Source organism: Pezoporus occidentalis, unplaced genomic scaffold, assembly GCF_034315485.1.
Source record: "Pezoporus occidentalis ecotype Australia unplaced genomic scaffold, CSIRO_AGI_Poc_V1 ctg55, whole genome shotgun sequence".
Classification (NCBI taxonomy): domain Eukaryota; kingdom Metazoa; phylum Chordata; class Aves; order Psittaciformes; family Psittacidae; genus Pezoporus; species Pezoporus occidentalis.
Window position 1 is genome coordinate 150,631 of NW_026915888.1, and position 19,950 is coordinate 170,580.

At 42.7% G+C, this 19,950-nt stretch overlaps 1 protein-coding gene across 7 annotated transcripts in view; it reads left to right on the forward strand.

Annotated features, from left to right (window-relative positions):
• The window catches only part of LOC134173689 (A disintegrin and metalloproteinase with thrombospondin motifs 2-like), a 176,055-nt gene that overhangs the window by 62,045 nt on the left and 94,060 nt on the right, over positions 1-19,950 (forward strand). For 6 of the 7 annotated variants that reach the window (XM_062637960.1, XM_062637963.1, XM_062637961.1 and 3 more), the window contains one exon: positions 3,081-3,240. In XM_062637960.1, coding sequence (XP_062493944.1) covers positions 3,081-3,240 — 160 coding nt within the window. Of the gene's footprint in view, positions 1-3,080; positions 3,241-12,023; positions 12,130-19,950 lie in introns of those variants that run through there. The other variant, XM_062637967.1, reaches the window with a different exon arrangement.

Genomic DNA, 19,950 nt, shown 5'->3' on the forward strand with positions numbered 1-19,950 from the left:
TTTCATGTTCCAAGCTCTTGGCAAAAAGATAACAAATCAGTCCTTGTAATTATCCTGCAAGACTGTTGTTCTGCTGGCTCAGAGGTGGAGAAATGGAAGTAAAGAGGTTAAAGTCTTGCTGAAGGCAGCAAGGAAATGTGTGGTGGAGACATTGAGGAGCCCCACGTATTTCTTAATGAATCATTTATAACTGTGTGTATATTATTAGGCAGATGGCTTGAACCATGGATTGCTGTAGGAACTCTGTCTTGCCATTGAAATAGTTTTCTTCTTAAAGTCTTAAACAGCCAATTTTCTTTTTTTTATTTCATAAGAATATTGTTGGCTAAATCAAGGACTATGTAGGATAGACAATATATAAAAATATATAAATCTTTTACAGTGCAAACACAAATGAACTCTTTCTTAATAATTCTCTCTAAAAATAACTGATATTTTTCTCAGGACTAAGGGAAAAGAGAAATTCCAGTGTAGTTCAAGATTAGAATGAGAAAAGAAACATTCAATCATGTTTGAAGGTTAAATTCATTCCTTTCTACACTCCAATGGAATTAGGGAGGATACTGCCATGGAAATGTGCAGCATGGTGTTGTGTCTATCCCAGAAGCAGTGTGTGAAATAGGAGCACCTGATGGATGGCCTGCTATTTAGCAGTATTCAGTGCCACATGAATCCCGCTGCATGCAAAAGGGCCAGCACCAGGCACAATATCTGCAGGGAACATCAGTGTTTGACCACTGGGTTTGTGTCTTGGGAGCCATCATTCAAGCATCTCTATTGTTTAGTCTTGCAGCCTGTCCCAGGCTGTCATCTCCGTGATCTCAGCAAGGGGTCTTCACTCTGACCCAGATGTTTGCTTTTTCAAAAGGCCATCATGCCCTGGAAGCTAAAGTTCACCTATAAAAGTTGCTCTTCTGTCTAATCAGTTCAAGTGCTGACTGTAGAAGTTGCTTATCTGTAAACCTGAGGAGATCTCCATTCCTCCAAACTCCCGTCAGTGCTCCCTGCTGCATACAATGTACAGCAGTGTCTTCCCCAGGATCCTGAAGTATGGTTTGCATTTTAAACTATGATCTGGCATTAGCTGCTTAGCTCATACTGGGTTTATAAATCCAGGAATACATCTGAGCGTGTGCACAGCCATGGAGCTCACTTGCAACGAACAAAATCCCATTTTTTACTTCCTGACAGTGAAGCTCTCTGTGTATTTCTCCTGGGTGTGTGGATTGCAGTCTGTGCAGCTGAGCATGCAAATGCTTGTTCCTTCTTGATCTTTAGTTGTGCATTTCTTATAAAAAGGCTTTAAAATGTCTGGATATAATATTTAAGATCCAGAAGAAGTGTGTGTACATACAATTAAACTATGCGTTAGTGGGAGAATGACATCAATGCTGAGTTTTTCATGTATTCCCTTTTACAGTGAAAGATGTACAGTGCTGTCTCTGGGTTCAGGACTTATTTTCTTGCTTGTCTTAGCTTCCTTGAGCTGCTGAGCCTGTCTCACCTTTTTTGTGTCTGATGTGGAATCTAAATTAGATAAGAAGAAACAGAACGGGATTTCAAATTCAGTTTCCTTTATACAGGCAGAATGGCATCAGTTTAAATTGCTTCGATGTAATTTTGCTTCTTTAATCCTTGCCTTTCAATCTGTTTTTGTGTACATTATATGAAATCTGGGACTGGAAATCTTGCCTAATATAAGTTAAGACATGACAAATGAACCTGACATTTTTCCAAGGAGGGAACCAAAGAACATACTGTATTTATAGCAGTAGGAATATAGTTTGCTGCTTGTAGAAGAAAAAAATATGTGTTGTATGAGAACTTTAGTGCTAGGATATAAGAGTGTTTAGATGATGCTTGTTTCGAGTGAAGATAGTGGGTTCAAAGGAGTCAAATTGGTTCTCCTGGAAGCTTGAAGTGGGGCTTCAACCAACAGAGGATTTAGGCTCCCAGAAGCTCAGGTAGCAAGGTGATGTGTGTCAATGTCCAGATACTCTTCTGTGCCCAGTTTGAAAGTCTGGTGACTCCAGGATAACCAGTGGGCAGAATGGGAAAGAGCAGGATGAAGGAGCTTCTGAAGGCTGGTTCTGGGGCTTCTCTCAATAGTAATCTGAGCTATTTCTCTCACATGAAGAGTAAGACTTTCTGTTTACAAGCAAAGAGTTCATTAGTTTAAGTTCTCAAACACAGATGTGCAAATATATGCAGAAAAATTGATCCAAGCCAAGCATCTCTGCAAGACAGCTACTGGCTTCTGTGACCTTCTCCAGTGGGGCAGGACTGCAAGAGGAGGCAAATGCCTTGGACCAGGTGTCCGAGACCTTCCACCTGCATGAAGATGCTGAAAAGATGTTTTCATTTGAAAGTTTTCAGTCTTTATGAGGGCTTCCCCTGAACACAGTGGGAATTGCTGGGGTGATGTTCCTTCAGGGTGCTTTGTAGAAATGTACATTTCTCTTTTGTTTCCACACCAGGGTACCTGGTCCAGGTCTTTATTTCTTACCAATGCACTACTGACGCCTTTCCTGAACTAGTTGTGGCTAATTCTTCAAAGAGTATTTTGTAAAGCTGGACCCTTTGTGTCAAGGGGGAAATAGTCACAAATCTCAGTTGCCTGCATGGAAGACATGGTACTTTTCTGTCTTGCTTCTGAACAGAAGGGCTGTGTTTTTTGGTTGTTGAACTGCACATCAGGATCAGCCTATGGTGCTGAACTGATCTTTTATTTAGCAGAGACAGTAAACACTGGATCACCCTGGGCATGATGGATAGCTAAGGTCATAGTAGCTTTCATTGTAGCTTTTTACTACTAGGGCAGGTCCTTAGACCTGCACTTTGCTCCTGTGGTTTGAGGAGAAGTCTTTTTGGTACAGGGTTGTACTTTTTGTCCTTTCTTGTCGAGTTGGGGAAATGATGCTTGGTTTTGCTGTAATAAAGGACTCACCTGGTTTCCTCTGCATCTTAATTGCTCTCTGGAGAGCACTAAAGTGTGCTTAAGCATATTGCAACTGTTTACTCACGACGTCTGCTGTACGTGCAGTAATGCAAAATGGTCGATCTCTGCCCTGTCGCTGCAGGCTGGCATGATCCGCACAGACAAGGACGAGTTCTTCATTGAACCTCTGGAGAAGGGGGCCCAGGAGGAGGAGGAGGGAGGAGGCCGGACACACGTGGTCTATCGCAGAGCAGCTGCCAAGAAGCAGCTTCCTATTGAGAATGTGGATACCCTGTATGAAGGTAAGGCAGAGATGTTAATGCCAGCTGATGTATAGAGTATAGCTGAAGGCACGTGGCCAACGTGATCTGCTGTCTCTGGCTTTTTATCCTTGAAAATGGAAATGTGTTCTTCTCCCACTGTAAATGAAAAGGTAGGGGAGTTGAACACTTTACCTGTGCTAAGCAAGCACTGCAGCAGTCAAAACCATCTCCAGCATGGTGGAAGTGTCCTGTGTTCCACTGAGTCCCCGGGTCAGAGCAGAACAAGGGGATGGTGGATGACGTGCTTCTGCCTACTAGGGACCAGTTGGAAAGACTGTGTTGGAAGGCTGCGGCAAGGATACCAAAGCTGATGTGGTACACAGGCTTCTCATTGACAGTGTCTTCACTGGGCTGGATGTAATCCCAGCAGGGAAATAATGGTATCTTCAGATATGGACACAAACTTTCTTGCTTTATTTATGTGTTTCCAAGTGTGGAATTTAGTGTTCTTGGCCTTTTGGCTGAGATCATGTGTAGTGTAGCGTAGTACTAAGGATGTGATAGACAGTGATGGGGTAACCGGAGCTAAACATAAACACCTGTTCTATGTAGTATTTTCTATTCCTGTTGTAACTGCTCGGATGTTGCACCTTGTTTTCTGAATAAACAAGGGATGCAAATCTGCTAAGTGGATGTTTTGACAGCCAGTGTTAACACTGAGAGTAACTGGGTCATTTGAGTGGAAACAGCAAAATAGCTCCATTTTTCTTCCAACTGTGTCTACCAAACTGCAGAGTTATTTGCCACTCATACTCTAGTATTATCTTCTTTCGGTATAATATGTTTTCAAGTATAATGCAGTGTGTTAGATTGTCCTTTGTAGAAATCTTCCCAGTGATCCCCATCCCTCTACTATGCTACCTTACGCATTTTCAAAAGACTATGAGCATGGCAGCTGTTGTAAAAATTCTACTCTTGCATACAAGAAACTGCTTGAAGGAACAGAGTCACAGGGATGAGGCACTGAAATTAGGGCCAAATGAACCATATGCATTTCTCAATGTGAAGCTGAAATGGGGAGAGAGAAGGCTGCAAGCAAGAGCATTCACCTATTTTTTTCCCCACTTTGGCCATCAAAAGAACCCATGAATTTTGTGGCTGACACAGTGCTCTGTTGGGCTCTCCTGGTTGCCTTCTACTCGTTGTGGAGCAGAGCTGAGGGACACAGGAGTCTGAGCACCAAAATCTCAGGTTCATAGGATGGAAGCTGCTCTGTTAGTAGATGTTTATAAAATTATTGCAGTGTTGGAAAATATCAGCCAGTCACTGTGTTTCCTCTTAAACAAAAGAGACTTGATTTTGTTCACACCTTATGGCAGTATTTTTGTTTTGGGATGGTAAATATTCCTCAGGAGTAGGAGTCTGGTACACAGAAAAAGCATAAACTGTGCACCAGCTCCAGTTATTGGCATGTGGTACCTGCTGGGGGAAGGCTCTGACAGCAGGAGCTGAAAACACCTCTCTGAAATGCAGCGCTGTGCTGCATGGCTTCTCGTGGAGCTGCTCAGGGGCTGCCCACCGTGACTGGCAGCAAAGCTACACACGCTGTGTGTGATGCCACCAGGCTTCTGCATCTGTCACCTCGCTGGAGGGCTGAACCTTGCAGGCTCTGGTACAAAGGCACAAGGTAATAACAGCCAACAGCCAGTACCGTGGGATTAAAGAGCAAAAGCCAGGCTGAGATGCAGCACTGACCATGTCTGGAACGGCAGGTGCTGGTGGTAGGGAGGAATAGTTGTGATTTTTCATATTTCAGGTTTAAAAGTAAGGAAGACATTCTGAGAGGAGCAATATTCCCCTCCACCCACCCTCTTCGATTTCTGAAATTGATTAAAGATTAGTTTTTATTGTGGAATAAACCCCACTGTACGATACCGGCTTTTCCCTCCACAAAGTTCTCTTTGCCTTTAACCAAAAACATGAACATCCACTTCAAAACTGGTCTGTTCTCCTCTGTCTTTTATTAAACCTGGCTTCCCACCTCTGCTCTGCTCGAGGCAACAGGCATGGAAAGGACACGCTTTCAAAAACTGTAATTTTATTTCCCAGTTTGTCTTTTTCGCGAATGCATCTAGTTTTGGTTAACAAACGTCAAAATATTTAGTGACTGGGCGTTAAGCACATTGTGCTGCTTGTTTCCATAGTGCTCTACATTAATCAATGGGCTTATTTGGGAAATACTTAGTAGGGCCCTTTCAGCATACTGTATCCATTTAAAAAAATGAGGTTAACCAAGAGCACTCCCCCTCTTCCACCATCCCTGGAGACATCTGCATTGTTGCCAAGTCCCATAAATTTACATGTGATGAATTGTAACACTTGCTCTATTTTTAAAGGTCCAGCCTCCAGGAATCTTATGAATATGTGATGATGATTTTTTTTCTTCCTAGGTGAGCTTCTGTCTCTTTTAACTGTTGATAAGAACTTTGCAGTTTCTGACTGTGTAAATATTTTAAAGTAGCAACACGAAGTATATAGTGTTAAATAACTTTTAAGACGGCATCTTTCGAAGTCCCATGATATGTTAATTTAATCCCATGATTTGGGAGGGGATTGTGAGTCATAATTTTTGAATGTTTGGGTTTGGATAGATAGATACAAATTCCTTGTAACTATTCCTATCTCTGGCTCTCTTCTCATGAGGAACAGGACAAACTGTTCTCTCGCCAGTGAAGCAGGAGGTGAAGGAATTGAAAGCTCCATGAACTTGGAGTTGGGTGGGTCAGTCGTCATTTCAAGGACTTGGGGTTTGCACAGGGGTTGCATTGGATCTTGCATGGCAAAAGGGCGTTGGGATTTACTCCCATCATCGGCTGGTCCGTTGGGATTCTGCTGTTAGGGAAATCTCTCCAGGTTCTCCCGTGCTCCTTGTGGAGCTGGGTCTGTGGAGCAGAAGATCCCAGCTGGGCACAGGGAACCCTCCTTGTTCTAACTTTATTCTCGTAAGGAACCTATATGGGGACATAGTCTCCTAAATGCTGTTCTTCTGGATGGTGGTTTGTTGGAGATCTCAGTGCCATGAGTCAGTGTGCATGCCCCCCATGTCTGCTCAGGCAGAGAGGTCCCTGCAGCTGATCTTCTCCAAAAGGCAACTAGGAAGATCCATTGACTGGTTGTGAGGGTAGATTCATGCATAAAGGGGAAAAAATGCATTTTCCCAACTGTGGAAGTAAGTTCTAGGTTGTGCTGACAGGTACAGTGAGGTGGGTCTGACAGCAGGGTTTTTCTAGCATTTTCTATATGCTACAACCTGGTGTAGTGGAAGGTGTCCCTGCCCGTGGCAGAGGGTTGGAACTAGATGAGCTTTAAGGTCCTTTCCAACCCAAACCATTCCATGATTCAATGATTTTATTATCTATCATTTATATTACAGTAAGGGAAATTGCGATTTTATGCCATCTGTTTAAAAAGTATGAACAAACAAACCAAACAACCTCCTAAACCCTGGGGAGCTCAAGGTATGCATCTTCTTTTATGAAGGCTCTGCTGACGTGCTGGGTTTTAAGAAGTGGAATGTGCTGGGAAAGGACGGACGTGAATCAGGTCTGATTTCAGACCCTGCCAGGTTTGCTTCTGCGTTTACATAAATGCTATCAGATCTTGGGAAAAGTAAGCACTTGTTTTGGCAGTGTGAATCATTGTGTTTTGACTGGTGCAGGATTATCTGGTGTTTGCGAGAATCACAGGGTAAAGGGTGTAATATTTCAACTTGTTTTTCCCCTCTCAAACAGTACTATTTGTTAATACACTGGAAAAATGTAAGCATCATATTTTAGGCAACTAATAATCTGCAGCAGAGTAGTGCTATGAAAGTCTGTGCGAGCTCACTGCAGATTAGGCTTAATTGCATTGGAAAGAGAAATATTTTCATGTAGTGGTTAATGTATTGTAGGTATGGTAGGAATAAACCCTATTTTTTCTGGCAACTGCTTTTACTACTTGCACGCATATTATCATTTATCTGCCTCTAGATAAAAATAAGCAACATGTTGAAAATATTTGAATATTTCCAGTTGAACTCCTTCTTACGAAGATGAGAAATGTTGCTTGACAGCAGTAAAACTTCCTACATGAGAGAGCCAGAATTAAACAGGCAAGTTAGAGCAGGTTGTTTTTTTCTTGAAACTGCTGGGTTTTTGCTTAAATGTTCTTTAGATGCTAAGTGAAGAGATGGCAAGTATTTAATTAATGGGTACAGTGAGGTCTGGAAAACCAGCTTGATTTTTGCCTCTAATGACAATCTGATTATCAGGCTTGTAAGCTTTATGTCACATTTCCCCAGCTCAATTACAGTGTCTGTTATGTTGATCAACTGAAAGGAAATGATTATACTAAAACTTCCTTAAGGTTTGCCTTCTCCCTCAAAATCGTTGTCTAAATACGCTGCTCAGAGTTTTATGGTATTGCTTGAGTGATGAGAAACAGAAACTCAGCTTTAGTTGACAGTTTTATTTACTGCACAGATGAAAGATGACCTTAGCCCAGAACAGTTTATTACTGAGGAAGACAGCAAGGTAACTCCAAATGTGCTTAAACCAGGCAGGCAGTTGTTTCTTTAACTGCTAATTAAATCCCTTGGAATGGCCAAACCCAGTCTGATGCAAGTCCCATCACGAATGTGCTCTGGGCAGATGGGATGGACAGACCCACAGGCTCCCAGCCTCTGCTGAAGCCTCATGACCCTGTCCCACAGCAATACCTGGGTTTGCTTTCAGAGGGTGGTGGCTTGGTGCTGGAAGATGTGATCGTTTTGTGTGACCCCGTGATGTACTTCTTGGGGCAAAACCCATCCTCTTTATGTTGTGTTTTTTAACTGTGTTTGTTTGTTTTAGTTTTACTACTGTCTCCTTTCTTCATGGGGAGGGTGGGTAACATCCCCCACCCATAAACACTACCAAAAAGTCAGGTAAAAGGAGAGAAACAAGTTGCTGTTTGTAGTCCATAGAGCCAAACAGCTGCTTTCTGACCCAAAACCTCATCAGAGCGGGACTGCGGAGCAGTCCTGTTACTGACACCTCCTGCCCCTCCATGATGCAGAAGGACAAAAGCCTTTCCTCCTGCTCACATTGATGGGGCGCTTGGGAGCCCTGAGGGGTTGGGTGTCAATTCAGCAGGGGAGAAATCCATGTTAATTGAAGCTGAAGCAACCAAACACCAGAAGCTGTTGGAAAAGATGAAAATACAATAAAGTTGTAACAACTCAGTGGCCAGAGCTTTGCAGGTTTTAGAAATGATATTTCAAAGGAAGACTTCTCCATCATAGTCCATCAAGCTGTCAATGCCATTGATTTACTAATGTATTTAAATTACTTTTTAGAAACCAACATGCATCTGGTGTATATTTCTCTGGACTGCCTGAAATGACACTCGGGTTGGCTGAGGGCTGGCTGCTTGCCATCCTAATTTACAGAAACTTTCCTGGTTACCTTTGCAGGGGAGCAGTTCCTTCAGGAAACTGAAGTTTCTCCCAAACCCAATCAATATTTCCTCTCAGCATGTACTCCTGCTGATTAATTAATGTTCCCTTATTTTGCAGTCAGTAAGGCACTGATGACAATATTTTTTGTCTCCTTCCTACATCATCTGTGCATGATAAATACATCTGTCTTTTTCTCCTGGCTCGGGGGTTCTCTGAATTTCACATTGCAGATTCATGGGGCTTTTCTGGGAAGAGAAAGACTGAGATTTCAGTCTCGAATCAGCTTCTGAATAAGAAGGTTATGCACTCCTGACAAAACAAGTCTCCAGGGGGTGGCATTAGGCAATGAGATGTCACCCGGCCCAACCAGAAGCACAGCTGATGAAGCAGTTCTGTGCTAGCACAGGCAAATAAGACCCTTGAAGCAATTTGAATATGAAACTTTAAGATAAATCTAAAGGTTTCAATTTTATAACAGTGCAATAAATCATCTGGGATGATTAGGTGAGAGCTAACGAACAGTGCTCTTAGATGTGCTTGGTGTAAAATACAGAGGAATAATCTCTTTTTTCCAGAGTTTCTGGAATTTTCTACCATAAGACCTCCCCAGTGGGTGGCCTTAGCTAGGCAATGGGATGGTATCAGGTAAAAAGTCAACCTTTCCAGTGCTTCTGGGACACACAGTTTTCTTTTGCCTGGAAATAAATAAATTATGAGATTAATTAAACTTTTTTTTTCTGTTAATATTAGTAGTTTTGCTGTGTTTTTATCAGAGAGGAAGTGCTCATGTGACTGAAGACACATGGTGACGCACATGTGTGATCAGGACCACAGTAAAGCTGTGTGGGCTACTTTTACAGTGGGCTTTTTTGCCTCTTGGAAAATATATTCCATCTTCAAAGGATTATTGCTTTTAATTAAACATTTCCTTTTCCAGAATCTAAAAATCGCTTTCAGAATGATTGAACATTCATTAAATACTTTCTCATTATTATTTCTTCATGATACCAAATCTGCAGCCACTGCAGCCTTGTTTTGTTTCGCCAGTAACATAAATCCTCTTACAGTAAGTAAAAATTGGTGGGGTGATGTGAAGTCATTCCTGTAATAAACTGTAACTGAACATGGAATATAGGAACATAATAATAGTGTGTTGAGAAGCTCGGTTTCTGTATTTATCCCCTCGTTTCTCATTAGGTAGTTTGAGACCTATATAGATTTCAAGGAAACACCTCAGTGTATGCTTAACTTTGAGCAGGTTCTTAAGGCAAATTGATTTCAGTGGGACTCAGCTATGTACCTCAGGCTAAATGCTTTGTATTCTGAGTGGGGGTACTGCGCTCCTGGGTTGGTGATGGGGAAGTGACTGGAGCAAGTTACTTTCATTCAGCTATGCATGAATTAAAGAGAAGCAACTTAATTATTGGTGCTTATTTAAATACCACTGATTTGCTTGTGTCATTAGCTAATGTAAAAGGAGAATTAATTTCATTCTTAATTGTTGAGTTCGTTTCAGCTTCTCCACTGAATTCAAACACTTTGATGAGGCTCTCCTAAGTGAATGTTGTGAACAGTTTCCAGCTGGAGTTGAGTATTACCAAACACTGCTAACTACAGCAAAACAATAATAAATCTGATGCTGGTCTATAAAACAACAGTTTCCAGTGCTCATACCCATAGTCCTGCAAAACCTCTGATGAAAGCATAGGCGAAGCGCTCATTTTATCTTTCACATTCTTCTCTCAATTAATTCAGCACTAGGGGTGTGTGAAACTAAGCTTGATGAATCACTTGTTTATGTTTGCATTTAGTTAACACTTGTTTGTTTACAGATACATTTAGGGAGACAACAGATTTCACTGAGGTTCATTTTAATTCTTCTTTATAATATCCATTGATGGCACGATCCTTAATGAACTTAGTCACTCGCTCTCCAGGGAGGAAAGAGAAAACAAAATATTTGCCTTTTGGACCAGAGCAACATAAAGCTTGTTTTTACTGAAAGCTGATCCTGTTTCTTGCTGGTAATAGCCCTGTATTGGAGCAGAGTTCATTGGAGCACAGGTCATGAGTCCAGCCTTGCCTTCAGAGCCCGTGTGAGTGTTCGCATGCAGGAGTGCGTGCAGCCACCCCCGGGCATGTGAGGAGTTTCTGCTGATGAAAATGTATGTGCACACCCACATGGTTTCTGCAGTTCCACATTTGCTGGTGAGTTTTTCCACAAAGTGTCATCCGATTGGGGTTTGTTTATTTACAAGCTGTGTTCATGTTGTCCAACCTGCTGAGAAAGACAGAGGATGGCGATGAGCCAGCGGGTTCTGATGTCTCTGCCAGGCGCAAAGAGGGAGAAACTTGTTCACAGAAAGACCTTAATATTCTGTCCTGACAAACTGAAAGTGTTCTGCAACCCGTATCTCCATTTAGGAAATGGATTCTGAAACTGAGAACTCAGAAATATGGGTAGCATGTAGTGTTTGCTGTTTTGTACCATGGGATTCAGGCTCTGTGTTTAATAACAATACGCAAAATAGCATCTGGTATGCGTCACCGAAAGAAGCTCTAGTAGAAAATGTCGATGAAGGTTTTCTGTTTAAAATGTTTTCTGAGTAAAAGCAGCATAAATTTTGTCTGCTGTCCATGATAATGATGATGCAGTGATCAGGCTGAAAGCTCCAGGCATCATCAAATGAAACCAATGGGCAAGCCCAGCATTGCAATGGAGATGGATATCCTTCAAACATGTAAATTTCTGTCATTTCTTACAACAGAAGAGCCACATGTGAGGCCTTGTGAAGTGGTCCAGGGCTTAAAAATGTATTCCAGCTGGTTCTGACTGTTCTCAGCTGTGTGAAATCTGCTCCTTGGTGCCTGGCCAGTGAAGCAATGCTGTGTGCTGCTGGTATCTCAGTGCTTGCAGAAGGGTCACTGCATTTATAGCAGTGCAAGACCCAGCTGGAGAATGGGAAACAATGGCTTGGTCTTTCTCTTCACTAATTGAATTCATGGTGGCTGCTGTACACCACACATGTCCCTACCAGCAAAAGCTGTGTTGCCTGTGAGATCAATGCTGGTCAAAGGGGGAGTATTTAGTGTCTCAGAGCTGGTGCTACATAGACAGTCAAGCTAATGCCTGAGCTAAAGGGCTGGTTTTTTAATCTGTGTATATGTAGGTGATGCATGATATAATGCATCTTATCTCTGCATTATGTACTGTTCCCTTTAAAAGTCCTTCCTACTGCCCAAAACCCACCTCCCAGTATAGCCACAGCTGCTTCTCCTGCCTCCATCACTGTTGTAATCATAGGTCCCACATGTGTCTGTGAGATGCAGTAGTGCTGGGAAAGTTGAGTTTAGCAGTGCAGACAACTCCTGCTTGCAACTGCTACGTGCTGGGTGAGCTGGCCAGAGGAAGGGGATACAGAGCACTTCAACTGCCTTTTGTAGAAGAGGTAAGAGGGGGATGCAGCTCTTTGGGCCTGACATTTCCCCCAGGATGAGCAGAGAAGCACATGCTTCTTTGATGCTTACACTTTAGCAAAGCATGTGTTACAGTCTGTGGGAGGCTGGAGTACACCTGTAGTAAGCCAGTGGTTGGTATGAATTAGGTGCCTGGTCTACAGAGCCTTGGTTTATAGCTAGAGCCTGTGTTGGGTAATAACCTTCTGTAGCTGTTTTGTAGCTCTTACTTATTTATTTGTGTTCTCTGCATTTTGAATTCCCTAAGCAATGCTTGGGGGTGCCTGGAATTTTTAGGTAAAAATAACTTTCAATTGAGAAGCAGCAGTGTTAACTTTCATTTCAACTGGTGCAAGTCTCCTTTCCCCTGTGCTTTCCTGCAATTATAAAGCAAGAGGATCTTAGCCCAGGAAATAAACAATAAGATTTCTGACTTCAGTTGCTTTGAATCTGCACTTTGGTACAGTAGTAGATTAATTTCCTCTTGAAAAATTGTGTTCTTCTATAGAGTAGAAACATTGCTTTGAAACAGTGGGATAAAGCAGTAGCAGAAGCTGTGTTACTGGGTACTAGGAGTTCAAACTCTGGTTTTTCTAAATGATTATGTCAGGTATGATTTGTAATTATTTTTCAAAATGCTTTGTCCTAATATTTGTGTGGCATAAAGTTTCACGTGTGTGTTTGCTGGTAATAGTTTGAATTTCATAGATTCACAGACTGGTTTGGGTTGGAAGGGACCCTAAAGCTGCCCCTATAGGCCCTTGTCAAAAGCCCTTCTCCAGTTTTCTTGAGGGCCCCTTTAGGCACTGGAAGCTGCTCTGAGTGCTCCCCAGAGGCTTCTCCAAGCTGACCAACCCCATCTCTCTCAGCCTGTCTTCATAGGAGAGAACATCCATGCCCATGCAAAGGGCGAGGTCTCTTGCAGACCAAGGCGTTCCTTTTACTTAGTCGCATTGCACGACTCTTGGAACCCCGGTGCTTGCTAATGGGTTAAATACCGTGTACTTTCTTTTCCATCAGGTTCTTTGAAAAGCTTGGTATGCATCTTTGCTCTTCCTTTTATCTAGGAGTTTTTGTGCAGTCGCTTACTTGTTCCAGCTCTCTGTGTGTGCTCGGACCATCTGGCACGGCTTGTCTGCCCATCAATGTGTAGTGCTTTCTAGGGGAAAAATTATTAATCACAATCTGGATGGCGAGGGGGCCAGGGATTGGTTTGACTTCAACTCCAGAGCTGACAGCTCTGCAGGTAGGTAGCTTTTCAGCAGAGGTTTCTCAGCAGCCCTTTTGCAGTATTGCCTGATGGGTGTGCGAGGAAAAGCGGCCACAAATCCCCAAGGACCAAGCGTCGGGGAGGAGCGGTCCTGGGCGGCTCAGCCTCTGCAGTCCCTTGCTGCTGTCATACTGCAGGAGCCTGGTGGTGCTTCAGCACAGCTGAGCTTCAGACAGTTGTCCTTGGAACATCATTCATTTCCCTGGGCTTTGCTCCATTTTGCAGGCTTTGGCCAGTACAGAGTGGCAATTTGAAGAGACATGGATTACTTTTGTTTGCTGGTAACACTAATATTTAAAAACATTGCTTCAACACTTGTAGCTTTTTGACTGTTGAAGTGACTATTTCCAGAACACTGGAGAAGGACTCTTTTAACCAAAGGAGTTGCACGTAAGACACGCTCGGTCCTAAAAGTGACTTGAAAGAAAAAGCCGAACAGTGGCTTCTCTGAGTTGCCACCTGTGGGAATGTTTTAAACATATAATCTTGTCAGGTGTCTGTGCACTTTGTGACCACCTCTGTTTGCCTGTCAAGATAATGTTCCTCTTGTACATATGGAGGCGTATTACAGTTGCTGAAGGTGCTCGCTGACTGTGAATGGGGAGAGACACTGAGGAATGTTTTATGCTTGAAGGAGCTGTCTCCAAAATGCACATCCCTCCCCAAACCACCTCACATGCTTAGCAGGGGAAGTTCACCTTGGTGGTATAGGGAAGTTTTTTAACTTTTAAAGGAATACAAACCATTGTTTTGTTTTCTCTGATCTCTTTTTTGATGAAGTATCTTCAGAATAACTTGGCACTGTGGTTAAAGTGGGTTTTGAATGGGTTTTTGGATGTGGGAAGGGCTGATGTTTTGAAAGCATCATTCTTCCATAGGTCAGGAAACCCAGGTCACTTCATGAGCAAGCATGTGGTGAGACTGGTAGCAACAGAAACTAATCAGCGACGTGAGAAATTGCCCCTGACTGATTTTTACTATTTATGAAATCAACAGGCACTGAGGATTGCGTCCTGTGAGCTGTGTTTTGTTGTTGCTGAGTGGGCAGCAATCCTGTTTGTCTGATTGAGCTTCACTATAGCGTAGTGTTCAGAGTTCATTCATCCTCCTGGGTTTCTTTCTTTCTAGGGTTTTCCTTTTTTAGAGAGGCATGGTTATATATAGTAATGAGCACATCAGTCGTGTGTGTCTCTTTCCCTGTTGAGCAGGGCAGAAGTTTGGTTCCCATTTTACAGAGATCTTTGTGTTTCAGTGCTCTTGCACGCATTCATTCATGTCAAAGCCAATCCCCAGATATTTGGGGCTTGAATATATGTTAGGTGGTTTTAAAGCAGTTTTTGTTTTCAAGACATCAAGAATTGGATTCTGGGGGGATTGGGGAATCTGTTCTTTCAGGGATCTGAGTTTAACATGATGTATACTCTGAAGCCACAGATTAAATCTCAGCTCGATTCCTTGTTCACAGGCTCACTGGACATCTTTCCTGCCAGTTTTACTTAGCCTGTTCCCAGTCCCGCTTAACAAAGTGCTGACTAAAGAGCAGGCTGAAAATCATACATTTCAACTTCATATTCTACTTGCAAGCTGAAGTATTTCTTGCTTTGTTTTTCTTTAAGCAGAGCCACTGGAGACTTGTTAAAGTATGAAATGGTCAGAAAAAGGCAGCTCATAGGCTGTAGCTAAGGGTGTTACATGTCTGAAGCACCCCTAAAATGCTGTTCAGTCTCCAGTGTAAAATATAACAAAGGGGGAAAATCTGATTTTGAGTCACCATAGGATGACTTGAATATAATTTCTAAATTTCCAGGTATTTTTCTTGGATATCCCAATTACATGTGTGCAGAGAATCGGATGGTATTGACATTTCCATAGCAACCCATTGCATCGTTTCAGATATTGACCTGCAGGTCATAAATTACTGAAGCAGAATATGTTTGGAAGACTGGCAAGATCTATCAGTCTGCTGCAAAATGCATGGGCAACAGTGCAGCAACAAAATGCAGATGAGAAAACACAGGCTTGGGAGTAAAGTCTGGGCTGAAAGTTAAGTGGAAGTTTTGTTAAGGACTCCGTTGTTGATGAGTAACATCAAATGGCAGCCCTGAGGGGTTGGGTTCTACCAGTTCTTGGCTATGGATCTGGTTCGTATTTGTGGCTGGATGTGTGATAGAGGTAGGGTGATTGTAAAAATGTTGTACAACTCCTATTGCACTTTTATTAGAGGTGCTAACAGACTTCTAGAGAGCCTCAGGTGACTGCTTTCATTCTACTGTTGTAGGGGCTGTTGGAGGTGGTGGTAGGATGTGGATGGAAAGGGTGCACACCCTGAATTAGTTAAGCCTTAGATCCATGTGGAGGTGTTTACTGGTCCATAATAACTAATTGGCTGCTCTTCCATCTGGGACCTGTCTTACCAGACATCCTGAAGAGAATGAAATTGTATTCTGTGCTGCTGAAACCCTGACGGAAAGCACAGGCAAAGGGCAGAGCATTCCTTGCAAGGAAACTGGTAATTCTGAGCTCTGAAGATTTGCAGCAGGTACGATTGATTTCACTAGTAGGATTTACAGTCCTTATGAGTCTCAGGTCAGACAACTGGAAAGCCTGATTGTCTCTGAAGTGATGGCAGGGGCATTTCCAGCAACCTCTTGAAGAAAGAATCCCTTAGCTAAAAGGCCACATTTCTTCCTTAGGATTATTTCTTTTCCTTTTTTTGAAGTTTTTAAACGAGAGCTCAGAGTCTTTGCAATGTGAGGTAGGGCTGTACTCCCACCAGATAAATTACAGCTTCTCTTTCAAAATCCCCATAGGCAATGCATGTTATGTGATAGCTAATTCTCCCAGACCTGATATGAATGTGTTTTCTGGGAACTACCTTTGTACTAATAAATTACTGGTTGGCAAGTGGATAGAGTTCAGCCAAGCCATGCACTTGATCCCGTTCACACTGATTGTAGTGGAAAAGTTCCCAGTGAGTTTAGTGGGGGCAGCCCCTGTGCAAGGCTGTGGGAAACTGCATGGCTGAATTTGCCTCACTTGCAAAGTGTCCTGATTAATTTTGTACCTTCGGGGTTTCATGATTTACTTTGAGATTTATTTGAACACATTGGAACTAATCTGTAACTTGAAGGTACAGTAGGAATTGAGCATTAAGAATATGACCTGTGTGTTCCTAATGATGGAGTGTTTCTACGGATGTGTTGGGATGGGTCCAGGTATTCCTAATGAAGCCATACCACACGGTTTTTCACTCTGACACCTCTTTCATGTCTGTCGAGAGACAGCAACATGTTTCATTGTTCATGAAAAATATCAGAGCCCCTTGGGAAATACTCTTTAGTATTTTACTGTTTTTCCACTGTATTGCTTGCATGGATTGAATTCTTTTATGTGCTCTTTTACAGTTGCAACAGATGTGCTTTCACCCCTTAGCAACTCGTGGCAATATCATACACATTCACGTAATTTGCTCAGAATTCAGGCAAAGTCATTTTCTGCCTTCAGCAGCTTGGCCACCACGACATGAGTTTTTTTTTCCTCCCCACTTATACTTTGTCAATGCCCTTCCTCATGTCAAGAAACACATCATTAGTTTCAACCAGTTCAACCAATTTGTCGTTAATGAATCTCATAAGGAGCCTCCAGATCATAAGCGACCAAGTTATGTGTCTTGGGATTTCAGTGCAAGCTGCTCTTTTTTAATGAGCACAGACCTAGTCAGGTACACCTTCCTCCAGTGTTTGTTCCAGGTGCATTCAGATCTGGGAAGTGATTTTGTTAAGCTCTGTCAGTAATAATGGTGCCTCCATTCCTTCTGGTGCTTTCTGATTAAATAATTTTTTGAGTTTTCTTTGAACAGCCCTCTCTTGGGGTATGTGCTTCACTGTGCTTAATCGTATGATTCCATTCAAACTTTGGTTTTAACCCAATTTGAAGGGCATACAAAGTGCCTTCCTTTCCCATAGTACTTTCCCCAAATCACTGCTTTGTGCTCTTGTAGCAGTACCTTCTTCTTATCCCTCTGCTCTGATTTTCTGACTACAGCTCAACTGATATCAGTAATTTGGCTGAATTAGCATTGGCCTGATTGGTTCTTCCCTGTGCTTCTTCACATCACCAAAACTATTGAAATTTTATGGTGTAACTGTAAGAAGCTTGACATTTTTACTCCTCAGCTCTGTTGCTACTGGTTTGCTCATCCAGTTCCTCTCCTTTAGTCTCATCCAAGTAAGCCACTTATTTTCTTTTTCACAACAGTTAAATGCTGTAATTTAGGTCCTTAGGTGTGATGTCTTGGTGATTTCTATCATTCTCAGATATCCTAATATCCTTCAGGTTTCTCATCCACATTTTTCAAGGAACCAGTCGTATCCCCTCAATATTTTGACCACCATATACCAAGGTGTCACTTTGAATGTGGCCTTTGCTGTTCTTATAGTATTTTCTTCCCATTTATAGTGAAATTCTTGGAATAATTTGATATCATTGTGTTAGTAGTTATGAGAAGTTCTCATTCATGGGCAATTTTGGCTAGAAACGCAAAACCAAAAGGGAGTCCTTGCTCCCCAGATCCTGAAATATCCATTAAATCTAAGCAAAGCACCTCTCAGTTCTGTTATGGCTGAAAAGGGCAGAAACACCCTTCCCTGCGCACTGACACCAAAAGCAGTGTTGGTATCTCCCCATTCTTTGAGAAGTTACTGTCATGTGCAAGTACCTTCCTCTCTTCCTCTACATAAGTGCAAATAGTTCAAAACAGGTTTCAAGTTCTCTAGATACCAAGGAGAAATTACTGTCTGCAGCCTCTGTAGAAAAGAGCCTTGGTTTCAGGATCTGAAGGGAGAAGCAATAAGGCACCTGCACACTTTGAAGCTGCTGCTCTGACCTTTGTATGCCTGTTAGCCACTCGCTTGTTTCTCCCCCTTCACAGCCGCCTTAATGACAAAGTCAGGGTAAGCCCTTGGACTTCATTTCTTTTCACTTTTTGCTCTTAAAACCGCAAAGTGATTAACAGGATGTTTCAGAAACGCTGCCAGGAGCTCAGGGTGAATTTCCTTCCCTTGGAAGTGCTGAGCTTGGCCTGGAAGAGGGGACTGCTGTGCAAATCCAGACTAAGATCTGCTCTCCCTTTGCTCTGGCGTCTGAAGACACACACCACGGCTGCGGGCGCTCTCATCACTCGGTGCTCTTGCCCTTTGCTAGGAGAAAACTTCTTTGTTTAGAGTATAGACCTGTGGTGCCCTGTCCCTTGGCTCCTCGGCACTGGCTGAGGACAGCAGCACAACTGCCTTCATTCCTGGAGAAGAGCAGCTCTGGTGCACCCTCAGTGCACTATAGTTTCCTGCCAGGATGGTTGGTAGGCAAGGTGGAATGGCACGTAGCAGAGTGAGGAAGTGAGGAAGGAGTGCCATTTACTGTCTAGTTGTAGAGAGAGCTGTATGCTTGCAATATGTTTTGCCTTCTGCTGGCAGTCTTGGTGTGAAAAGCAGCATAGCTTAATTAAGCGGTGTCAAGATACTAGATTCTTCCAATCTGCCTTCCAGTCTGAAGTGTTGTTCTTTGCTGATTTAGCTGTATCTTGCAAGAAGTCTATATCCTTATAGCTAAATGATCAAGTTACATGAAGAACTTTGGCGTCACCTGATTTTTGACGCATTTTAATAGGACTTGGACAAATATGTTAAGCCTTGTGGATCATCATTCTGTCTCAGATTTTCCAGACAGATCCATGTGTGCTTTGACCAGAGTGAATCTGCGGTGTGCAAGTTGTGTGGGGCTAAATATGTAAGATACGTGGGACTTGGTGTGCATGTCCTGCACCACTGGTCCACCTACACTCTGTAAACCCAGTACATACCGGTTGTACCCTGCTTGCTGCGTGTGCTCAGAAGAATTTAGGGCATGCTCTGCACATGTAAGACGGCGCTAAAGGACCTGTCAAATTTACTGGGTATTTGTGTGGCTCACTTGTTCCAGTACTTTGCAGCTGCACTGGATTTATTGCACTTACGGAGCTGGTTACCTCATGACCAGTGCTGCTCTTCTTTGAGCCACTCTTCCAGGAGTGTTCACAACACCAGTAGCTTGGCCAGACATCTGGATATCTAGAGACGTGAGACAAACAGGCAGTGTTCTCCAATTCCACCTGGGCAAAATGTCTGGGAAGATAAAGAGCAGAAGTAGGAGGAAACCTGGACGAACCAACTAATGTCAAAACCTCAAGTCTCGAGGATGAGCTGTTCTCAAGAGCCTTTGTTAGGATTGTGTTTGATAAGAATCAAATGTCAGTGGGTTTTGAACTGTGTTGGACAAGATGAAGCTTTTCTTGCTAAACTGAAAAATGAAGAATACAAAAGGAACTTGTTATTGGGGAAAGATTTTTTTTTTTTCCCACTAGAACCATCTTCCCCTGAAATATGAAAGATCCTTTCCAAATGCAAAAGTTATGCAAACATGTCTGAATATAGAAGTGAAACTGGAAAGCAGTGGGTTTCTTTTGCCAGTTTTGCAGGAGGCCACCCACAAAGGTATATCTTCTGGTTTT